The 11,799-nt window shown below is 42.5% G+C and overlaps 1 protein-coding gene across 2 annotated transcripts in view; it reads right to left on the minus strand.

The window, feature by feature from the left end:
- Window positions 1-11,799, minus strand: part of JADE2 (jade family PHD finger 2) — a 149,896-nt gene that overhangs the window by 17,441 nt on the left and 120,656 nt on the right. For both annotated transcript variants that reach the window (XM_081185556.1, XM_081185555.1), the window contains exon 9: window positions 10,513-10,974. In XM_081185556.1, coding sequence (XP_081041682.1) covers window positions 10,513-10,974 — 462 coding nt within the window. The remainder of the gene's footprint in view (window positions 1-10,512; window positions 10,975-11,799) is intronic.

Here is an 11,799-nt window from a genome sequence, read left to right on the forward strand (position 1 = left end):
TAGTTAAGGGTGATGTTTTGTTACCTAAGATCAGCGCTTTTTTTCTAGAAAAAGAGGTGGCATTCACCATGAATACCTCCCTTGTTCTCTTATAATGGCAATGGCGCCCACCTGAGAGGTTCCAGAACTGAGTTCCGGCTGAAAAAAAAGTCCTGCCCACAATATTGAAGCCTTTGGGAAATGTTTGCAGCTAACACGTCTGCTCTGCATTAGAAGACCATTTTAGGAAATGCCAACACCCCAATGCAGTTAATGTTAGTTGCAACTAAGGCTGCAGTGCCAACTCTTCCACCCCCTTGACAGGGCTTTGCAGAACTGTGGAGCCATCACTGCATCTGCAGTCTAATCACTCATGGCAGTCACAGCAGAGAGGAGGGTGGGCAAGTTGATCAAGCCCAATTCCCACGCCTGCTGCAGCCTGAAACAGCAACTGGTTCCGGACTGGGCCTGAAGCAGACAGCTATGATCCACCTCGAGATCCAATGAAACCCTGCTGTGGGGCTTTCTGCCGGCAGCAATACGACCAGTGGCCCTCCTGCGCACATGTTTGGTGGCCAGTCAAATCAGTCAGCAGAGCCGAGTGGAGTGACATTGCCACTCAATCTAAACCTCACACAGCCTGCCATAAGAGTGAACTTTGTCAGTACTTACTACAAGTGTTGACGGTTGTGCAATTGCAATGACTAGCAAATATTAATGAGTCATAGACTGGGGTAAGAAAACCTCTGTTGTGTCTTGAATCTTTTAATAATTATTAGTAAGTGTCTGCTTCTTCTAAAGAAAATTTTCTACCCTACACTTGCAGGGCACAACAAAGTTCTAGGCTGGAAGAGATGAAATTGTCTTGTTTTATCCTTCTCATAGAACAACTCATATGCTTCTCATATGACAATGTCAGCCAGGCAGGGCTGAGACATAGTGACTTGGCCAAGGCCACTAAATGAATGTCAAAGATAGGAAAGGATTGGACTTTGGGTCTTCTGCATCCACGTCCAAGCTCAAAATCCAGCTACTATGGTACAACCGCTCTCAAGCAGGCAACTAGTGTGCCTTCAGCAACCAGAGGCAGCCCAGCTGTCCTTCCTTCCAACAAAGATTGAGCTATTGGTACAATGCATTATTTTGTTTGAGCGTGGCTCTGGTTGGTAATGGGAATGAACTTTAAAATCACAACATCTGTAGGATACGTTTAATATAATTAAAACCTACATAAAATAGTACTTTTATGGAATTCTGCAGTAGAACTGCAGCAAGTTTTTCTGTCATTACGTTTAAAGGTCCTGTGTTGCTAGTAATACAGTGGTGCCCCGCAAAACGAACGCCTCGCGAGACGAAAAACTCGCAAAACGAAAGGTTTTTTCGTTTTCGAGTTGCTTCGCAAGACGAATTTCCCTATGGGCTTGCTTCGCAAAACGAAGCTTGCCCCGTAAGCTCCGGGGATAGCGGGAAGCGCAGCGCGTCTTCCCCGCTGTCCCCGGACCTCTTTTGAAGCAAGGGGCGGCGCGGAGAAGATCGCTTCTCCCCATTGCCAGCCCCGCAAGCTCCGGGGACAGAGGGGGAGGCGCAGCGCCTTCCCCTCTCTCCCCGGACCCCTTTTGAACCAAGGGGCGGCAAGGGGGAGAAGCGATCTTCTCCTCTCCGCCCCTTGCTTCAAAAGAGGGGACAGAGCGGCACTCCCCCTCTGTCCCCAGACGGTCTCCATAGGAACGCATTGATTGATTTTCAATGCATTCCTATGGGAAACCGTGCTTCGCAAGACGAAAAACTCGCAAAAAGAAAAAACTTGCGGAACTAATTAATTTCGTCTTGCGAGGCACCACTGTAGCTTTGTATAGTGGAAGAGAATTATACAGCAAAGACTCAGTTTGCAGACACTGCTGGAGCCTTGAGGAGCAGGATTGATCTACAAATGTCAAAAAGATGCAGTGGCCCACTTTGCATGGCATGGTAAACCACAGTTAATGGTTCACCATGAGTGCATCTTTCTGGACTATTTGTCGGCTCCCTGCTAGCATGTAGAGGAAACTCTGGCTTAAGTGTTATATCCGAACCAGGGATTATGGTTTGTTTCACTCCATCAAACCATGATCAGTACACTAACAAACTTTGGCTACGGATTGTGGTTTACAAGGAGTGGAAAAAACCACAACTCTTCATAGTGCTAAGACAGGGGATGTGGTTTAATACTACTGGCTTTGTTTGTCCCCACAGACAACAATCTGCCACAGAATTTTCCAAATGCTTCTTAAAAAAAAAACAACCCACAGAAAACAATAACACCTTTCTCTCTGGCAGGTGTACAGCAAATGACAGTGCTTCTAAAACAAACCCAGTCACCCAAAGGTCACTTCTGTCTTGCTTCCTTCAGGAGAGCTGCTGTCATTTCACCAGTGACTGATGACCCAGTTGCAAGAAATCCCCCTCAGAGAAAAGCTCCATTCAGCATAAATACTGTATGCAGAGGGAATGTCAGTGGTAAAAGAAAACCTTGTACCAGTTGGCTATCCTGTTTCAACAGCATAGCTGTTCAGGAGAGAGCAAAGCCCAGACACAGACCAAAAAGAGCTGTTCAAGTTTCAAATTACTTCCCGACACATTATCATGCTGAGGCAACTGCAGGGGTCCGAGACCTCAACCCCTGACCCCTGAAGTTCAAGATCAGTCTTCAAGCAGAAGAGCTCCTGATTTTTAACATTTGCTTTTCCAAATCAGTACAGGGGCATGAAAAGCCTGTTGCTAATCTCTAACAGGACTTCATTGATGATTTAAGCCACCCTGTCACACAGTCAGAGGCACAGTGTGAAGTAAATATAGACTTTACAGGCATCTAAATATACCCATCCTCTTCTGACCTAAGACTGCCCTGGTTCATTCATATACTAACTGGGCCAAATTCTGATTCATTAAAGCCCTGTGCAATGCTGTTACACTCATGCCCATGAACAATAACAGCAGCTGGTATGAAAATAAAGCTTTATTCACGTAACAAAAAATCTCTCTGGAGACCCCTCCTTCAGAATCCCTGCCAACTCCTACCTACATCAAACTTTTAAGAAACTGTACTATTTCATCAGGACCTTACCCACAACTGTGTATAACAGGCACTTGGGGGGGGGCAAAATAAGCAAAACCAAAAAGAAGTTCTGAACCAATTTAAGCACAAACTCTGTGTCTTGCATGATGTTTAGCTCATTAAATTTGTATACAGATTTACAGTGGTGCCTCGCAAGATGAAAAGAATCCGTTCTGAGAGTCTCTTCGTCTAGCGGTTTTTTCGTCTTGCCATTGACGGATTAGCGGATTAGCGCTATTAGCGGCTTTGAAAAGGGGGGGGGAGGAAAAAACCCCGCAGGAACTCGCAAGACATTTTCGTCTTGCGAAGCAAGCCCATAGGAGATTCGTTTTGCGAAGCACCTCCAAAACGGAAAACTCTTTCGTCTAGCGAGTTTTCCGTCTTGCGAGGCATTCGTCTTGCGGGGCACCACTGTACATTAAAAAGTCCTGAAGCGATCTCCAAGCAAGTAAAGAAAAGGGGTGGGTGGGTGTTGAATTCAGCAAAGTATTTGCACAAGAGGAACAGTGTCCAAGGTAGGAAAAATGACTAAATTCAGCTCCTCCCCACCCACTCCAGAAAAAAGAGAGTTCCCAATAGCTATGCGTGTGCAGCCCTAATAGATGGATCACAAATGCATATAACCAGGCAGAGGGCCTTTTCGGTAGTGGAACCCATCCTGTGGTCTTCCCATCAGATGTCAAGAAAATAAACAACTATCTGACTTTTGGAAGACATCTGTAGACAGTCCTGATTAGGTAAGTTTTTAATGTTTTATCACGGTTTTTAATATAGTATTCTGTTGGGAGCTGCCCAGAGTGGCTGAGGAAACCCAGCCAGATGGCTGGGGTATAAATATAGTTGTTGTTGTTGTTGTTGTTGTTGTTGTTGTTGTTGTTGTTGTTTACATCTACTTGTGTTTATGAATCTTCTTCCAACTAGGGACTGTGCAAGTGGAAGCTTGATTCCATGTTTGTAGGCCAATTGACTGGATTAGGCTATGTGTATATAAATAAACAAATCCCCCTCATAACAGCATTGTATTTCTGAAGAAAAACTGTGGGATGGCGTGAACGTAGGGAGGAAAAGTAAATTCTCACTGGAGTGCTTAATGCACAATGTCCTCAACAATATTTCCAGTATTTTATACAGACATAGAATGATATTCACATAACATTTTTCATTCTTCCCCTCGCTTTTTGGTGGGGGAGATGAATATCCATCTCTTTAGTAAGCCTTGGATATCCATGGCTATGCATCCCTTTGGTAAGCTTTTACAAAACAGTGCAAGTATTTAGGAGCCTGTGTATCTCTAACATCACATTTGATCTGCCCCTCACCATTAATCTCTGCTAGCTGGAACCAAAATAGTAAACAGAGTTGTTTGCTTGTCAGAGGCTTTTTTTGAAAGCTATATGGTGAAAGAAACACCATGAATTTACACTTGCCCAATTATCTGGGTTTCTTCTGTCTTCACTGATGAATTAATGTGAGTGAGACTTTGGGCAGTGAGCTTCCTGGATCTTAATTGTAAATAACCAGCAAGACAAATAAAAACAAGGGCCTGTTCCTTATGTAATTAAGGAGGACAAACCCTGCACTCAAACAATTATTCTTTTCTCTGGGTGCAGTTAAGAAAATTGCATCCAGACTGGGTGCATTTGCACTGCAGTGTTTATGTCAGAGTAGACCTACAATGTAATCCTTCTAGGAGACTGTCACCTGCACAATAGTAACTGATGTCCCAAAATTTAAGGTATTACAATTTATGGTTCTCTCTGCTTCTGAAAGGTGTTTGGTGGGGAAAAAATACCCCTGAAATCTATTGGGGTTTTTTTTGCCACTGAGGTGCTTTGTTGTCCCTATCTATATTAACATATCCAGGTAAAAAAATGCCCATGCAGTTTTGCAAGCAAAAACTGACCCAGTGAAGCATGCAGGTGCCCTTTTTCTGACAAAACACACATTGCTTTGCATGGGGGCTTTTTACCACCCTAAGACACAATGGAATCTAGACTGGGACAGCGCACAAAAAAGGTAAAGGGACCCCTGACCATTAGGTCCAGTTGTGACCGACTCTGGGGTTGCAGCGCTCACCTCGCTTTATTGGCCGAGGGAGCCGGCATACAGCTTCCGGGTCATGTGGCCAGCATGACTAAGTCGCTTCTGGCGAACCAGAGCAGCGCACGGAAACGCCGTTTACCTTCCCGCCAGAGCGGTACCTATTTATCTACTTGCACTTTGCCGTGCTTTAGAACTGCTAGGTGGGCAGGAGCAGGGACCGAGCAACGGGAGTTCACCCCGTCACAGGGATTAGAACCGCCAACCTTCTGATTGGCAAGTCCTAGGCTCTGTGGTTTAACCCACAGCACCACCCGCGTCAGTTTCTTAATTTTGGTCTATCAAGGTCAATAATGTGAGGGGCAAAAGAATCAAAGAAACAGGACAGTGGAATACTTTAAAATTGTCACATCTGTGAATGGGTGGTTTTGTTTCTTTCTTTCTGTCTTTCTTGGGTTTTTTTTTTAAATAAAGGCTTCCTGGAGTAACATGAATACAAAATATGATGTCAGTTTGGAAGTAAAAGCAATCAAAAGTGAATTGAAAATATCACTAATTCCTCAATAAGTCCTAATTAGCCAGAAAAAGAACACCCTCCTGAAACGAATGTGTGCTGTAACAGTTCAAAGGGAACTAAATATGCAAAAGCAGAGGGCTTGACTTTACTGATACAAGCTCATTAAGGTTTTAAAAGGGTTTGAGTAGATTGGTAAAATGCATATTGTGCACCAAATCTAAAAACAATCATCTTATGAGGATATAATTGTGAGTTTTATTTATAATTTTATTCACGGCAGCTCTGACTGTGCTCTCCCATTGCCAAAGCAACAAAGGTCCTGCGTGAGTGCAGTAGCCCGAATCCTGGATTCAATACAATGCTTCAATAATACACAGCTCCTGGGTTTGGCTCCTACTGCACAATTACTTTTTAGGGATATAATCATATGCATGCTTCTTTGGGAGGAAAGCCTTCCGAACTCAGTGGGACTGAGTTGTGAATAAACATAGGTAGGATCAGGCTAAAAGTTTGGTTAAGCACTCACAGGATTAAGTAGTTCCTACATGGACAGCTAATCCTGAATAATAACACAAGAATCAATCTGCTCACGGGAACAAGCCTTAAATACTATAAGGGATGACACCTCCAGCTAATAGATGAGGCTTTCAGTATTTTCTAACTCCTGTGGGTACTCAGTGATCAAAGAATGCTTATTTTAAACCTATCAATCATGTTTCTTTTGTTGGTTTTTTTTGTGGGGAGACCAATCGTTGCTTAAATAGCTGCCTATTGGTAGGAATTGTGCCAGATATTCTGCCCTCCTTAACTTTAGGTTTGGGTGGATAGTCCACTTTGCTCTGTGAACTTCCCTTTCACATAGTCCACTTCTGCATTAGGTTCAGATCTGTAAATTTATACCACCTCAAGCCATGATTACACTTTGCAACTCCTTTGACACTTTCCCCAGCTGCAATATCTGTAACTGAAGATAGCCAACAAGGGGTCTCTACATGAACTTTCAGGCTGTAACCCAGGGCAATAAAGCAAAGATAGTCTCTAAACTAAATACTATGGACTGCTTAGAATCAAAACCTGGTGGTGAAAATGGACTACAGAGACTGGGAATGGTGTGGTATAAAAACGGGTTAAAAGAAATGCGGACAACTAGTTGTGAAAGGTGGGACAATTGAGGTGAACCAACAGAGGATGATGGGAGGTTTGTGGCATTAAAAAAACCGGGTGGGTCTAGAAATTGGGCGGCACTGTAACGGGAATAGTAGGTTTTTATGGAAGAAGGTTTAAATAGTAAAATGTTTGTCTTATCTGTAAAACACCCTAGAAAGCAGTCTTCACACTGTCAATATATCCTGTATGCTCTTTTTGATGATCCCTAGGTGAAGTTTTCTATACATTGCTTGCTTGGTCTTATAATACACACATTGAAATATACTGAGACAGCTCCTAGTCCCACCATAAAACTGGTGGAGGAAGCAATAAGAAAGTGGATGACAGAGAAGGAAGTTGGTGCAAAACAATACCGTCTTATCTGCATTAATGTATCATGACTGCTCTAACAGTGATGCACTTTCCTGTCAGACCTACATGGTTTGGACTGCAAACCCATACAAAATGTTAGTATTATCTCAAGAAATTTTGGAAGGTCCTGTTTTAGAGGTGGAAAAGTTTTTAGAAAAAAACGGTAAGAATAAATACCCAAGACTCAAGTATAGAAATGTGATTTATGCACTATATATTTTATGTGATCTATATTTTAACACACACCTTTCGATTTATTATGGTTTGAAGTGAACATCAGACTGAAATCTCTTTACAAGGGAAACAGCTGCCTCTGGCAAGATATATGTTAGAATGTCTTTCAGTTTCTTAATTTATATGTCTAACAGAAAAATGCTTTTTATTGGCCATTTAACTACTTTCACCAGCATTGCTAAAACTACACACACACCATAAACAAGCTGCACTTCTCTGTCAAGTAACTGAAAGATTATGAAGCTTTGCTGAAGTTGATTAAGATAAATTAATTTTTACAGCTGCATTGTTTTGAATTCACTGAGTCTCGGGGGAAGTTAGGACAGTGGCTCTCGGTGGAAGATTGTTTTGCTGTGTTTGTCTTTGTTGCTAAAAACACAGCTTCTACATCCTAAAATTACAGAGATCAGAAATGTAAGCAAGAGAATCATTTTCCTATGTTACAGGAAGAAAATAAAGGGTGAAGGGAATGTACATGGCTGAAGAGCAATCTTGTAAGTCCAACACAGTTTCTCAATGCATAATCATGTCATCTAGGATAAAGGTTATATCTGGTTCAGGAAATCTCTATTCCACTTTTAAAATCTTTTAGTCCAATTCTAAAGATATTTCAGATTGGCACGAGTCCCCCCCCCCCTTTTCAATCCATGCCTCATCCTGTGATCTGTCACTTACTGTTCCTGTTTAATGCAGCATCCTGCCCCTTTACCCGCTCCACAAAAACTAGTACTTTATTAAAGAACTTGAGCTATTAGCCTCAACTCAAGTGTTGTGGTATTCCTCTTCTTGGCCCTGTTCTTGTTCCTGGTTCTTTTGAATTGAAATGGTGTCAATAGTGGTTTTTATGAACAATATTGTCCTAGATGCAATTGTATCTTATGGATAAAGTTAATTTGGGTTCTTATATAGTTTTTAATATCAATTAAAATATTTGTAAAAGAGCAGAGAAAACAGGTTTCTGACCATGAATTAAATCATAAAACAGGGATGAGGAGCTTGTGGTCCTCCAGATGTTGTTGGACTGGTTGAATCTAACAAAATCTGGATGGCCTCAGGTGCCCCATCCTCATCATAAGAAGAGATCTGGATAGCATTTTGGGGGCATGATGCTGGTTTCGAACCTGTTTTCAAGACTGTAGCAGCAGCTGGTGCAGAAATAATAATGAGTTGGAAGAAACTTAACACTAGCTGGGTTTTTTTTTTTTTTTGAGGTGGTAAAAAGGTGTCTTTTTTTAAAGTGAAGCATTAAATTCCTTCATGAAGAGCAATTTCTTTGGGTCACTTCATCTCTTACATACAGAACACATCCTAAGGCCCAGTGGCATTTATACACAAAATGCATGAAGTCCCCCAGCTTCACATGGTAGAGATCAGGAATTGCATTTCTGCTGAGTACTGTTTATGGTAGAAAGGCAGGCGATACATTTTAACATAAGCACACATATAATCATAGGCGAAAGAATCAAAATTAAGTGTGAATACAGTGTTTTACAAAATGCTTTGATTCTTCATCTTCCTCTCTGATCAGGACGGATCTTATATTTTCATGGCTTATTTGAACCTCCACAGTTTCACCTCTGAACCTGGCACAACTAGGGCAGTCCGTCACAAGGATGACACCTGCAATATCCTCTGTCAGTGCTTACCCCTTGTACATTTATTTCCATGCACTATTAAATCCTCTTTTGCTTCCCATTCCTAGCTTTTCCTTTCTGCTTCTCTGTGTTTTCCTTTCTCAAGAGATGTTCACTAGGCAATTTGTTTTGTGTCTTCAATCTCCTCAGTTGTTTATGCAGTGCCAACTCCATCTCCTCTACTGCCCCCACCTCCTCTACTTTCTGTAGCATCACAGTTGGTTCCGCCACTGTTTGTTTTTGTATGCATAGCTAATAAAAGAGAAATTTACAAGAGTCCAAGAGTTCTGGCAACGTGGAACTTCAGAAAGCAGGACTCTAATAAATTTCCTTTTACTGTCTTGCATGCGGCAGCACAGCCTGCACTAGACACAGCAGGGGAAAAGTAGGGCAAAACAAAAGTAGATGAAGGTCTGTCATCATAAATTGTTACACTGAGCAATTTCACAAATATTGACCATTCCTTTGAAAAGAGTATTAACAAAGCATTCCCTGGCCTTATCTAGAAACTGATTCCTACTATAAAAATTAATCACAAAGGAAAGAATAAATTTAATGAGAAAAGATACCCTTCTGTCTATGCTATCCTAGCAGTGTGCTTTTAATTTGCTTAGGAGGGACCAAAATGTGTGGTGGGGTGGAAGGGACTGCAGGATTTATGGGCATTTGACTTCCCTACTGAGCTTTTCAAGAGCTAATTCTAACCAAACCAACGGGTCTGTGCTGAAAGACACCCCATGTCATGGACCTACAACAGATAGTATTGTTCTGCGCTCTCTCTCTCTCTCTCTCTCTCTCTCTCACACACACACACACACACACACACGCAATTCCTACCCCCATTTTTCCATTTGATTTTTGTGCTTGCTTGGAGTAAGCATGGACCCACAACTTTTGGTTTACATGGAAGGAAAGTTTGATTGTGTTCATTCCGACCTAACCCTGGTAAATATACACAGGACTGCAGCCCTCATTTGTCACCTGGGGAAGAGGAGCAGGGACTTGTTTTGGTTCTGGCTGACAAAAGTGCTTTGAGTCCTTCACTCTGTCACACAAGCTACCCAAGGAACAGGAGGAAAAGTTTGGTGCTCATTTTGGTCCCATGTGGCCAAGAGGATCCATGTGCCAGCCAAACCTTCCTCTCTGAGTTGGAAAGGGGGTGGGGATTTTCTCCACTGTTGTACTGAACCCTCGGAAGCTCACTCAGCTGTGGGGACAAATTCTGCCTTCTTGCTAGCTCCAAGGTAAAGAGGAAGGCTGGGGCCTTTCTCGTTATCTTTACAAAAGGATGATCTAGACAGGCAAATGAAAAATATGGAACTCCTTGAGTAAAAATCGTAACGAAAATGAATATACAGATAGCGATCAGAACAGAAGCTATGCCTGGGCGCTGTGAAGTTTAGGTGATTGTTAGGATAATCAGGCCACTGGAGTTAAAGAATTACTAGAAACGGGAGAACAGCAGAACATTTCACAAAGCCTGTAATTCTACTCACCCTTTCAAGATCTTGCCTGAGGTGTGTGAAGAGCTTCAAGCGTCGGTACAGCACATCTTGCTCTTGCTGAGCCAAGTTGTCCACCTCATCTGTTTTGGGCATCATTAGAGGCTTGTTGTAATTGGCTTTCCTCTTTAACTTCCAGTACTGATAGACAAAATCCACTAGCCCCTCAGTCAAGTCAAGGTTCTCAGCCACTTCAGAGGGCTTCACAAGATCATAGAAGTCTTCCTCCAACTGTTGGAGCTTCTGTTTCCTCAGCGTTACTTTTTCCATATCCAGCTTGCCTTGATCTGCATCCGTCCGTGCTTCGTCTGGTGGCTTAGTGGCACCGCTGCTGTGCTCAAGACAGAAGGACTTGAACTTCACCTCATCGTTCTCTGCTAAAAGCGTCCGCATGTCCAGATTGCGTTCAAAGGCGCATGTTACGTGGAAGGCTGTGATGCAGGAAGGCATGGAACACTGCAACAGGTAGGGGGAGAAAGCAGAGCGAAGACCTGAGTATTCTTGTAAAACCATTTCATGGTTAACTAGGATCACTTTTACAAGAGTACCAACAGCAAAAAAATTCCTGCCGTAATTAAAGCTAGCAGTAAAATTAACGGAGGGTGATAGTGGAAAGTGCCACATCCCCATTACTCTCTGTTCAGACCCCTCACTTTTCTTGAGATGGAAAAATACCCCTCCATAGTGCCCTCTCTCACTATTCATCTTCCACAGTACATTTCTATCCAGTAAACTACAGCCTGCTTACACACTACGTTTATGTTCTTGCTGCTTTTCCTTCATGTAAACATTCCTCATGGGATCTGTCTACTTGATTTTGCTGAGGAGATATTTAATTATACAGCACAGCTGATCCTGTGCCCCACCAAATTGGCTCAGTGTGATGGTCAGGTATTTTGCATGGCCAGCCCAAGTTTTCCCAATTTGTTATTATATTTCCACTGATTACACTCAGAAGCCTTGTTCTAGCAAAAATAGAATGAAAGCCCATCCAGGAAGAGTTGCTATGTGGAATGGGGTGAAGATGAGATCTGCTGTTTTCTTTGCTCTTCTTAAAACTTGTCCAGGTGGCCTCTCTTCTGGGGGAGGGGGGGAGGGCAGGAAGAGTGCACTGATTTCACATTAACAAGCTGCATCCCAGAGAAAGTACAGGTCTGTCTATCTATCTATCTATCTATCTATCTATCTATCTATCTATCTATCTATCTATCTACTGGCTTGTTTATTTTTACACTGCCTTTCATCCAAAAGGATTCCAAGGTGGCTAATGCAATTTCTGTA

This window comes from Podarcis bocagei (genome assembly GCF_964188305.1).
Source record: "Podarcis bocagei genome assembly, chromosome: 2".
NCBI classification, from domain to species: domain Eukaryota; kingdom Metazoa; phylum Chordata; class Lepidosauria; order Squamata; family Lacertidae; genus Podarcis; species Podarcis bocagei.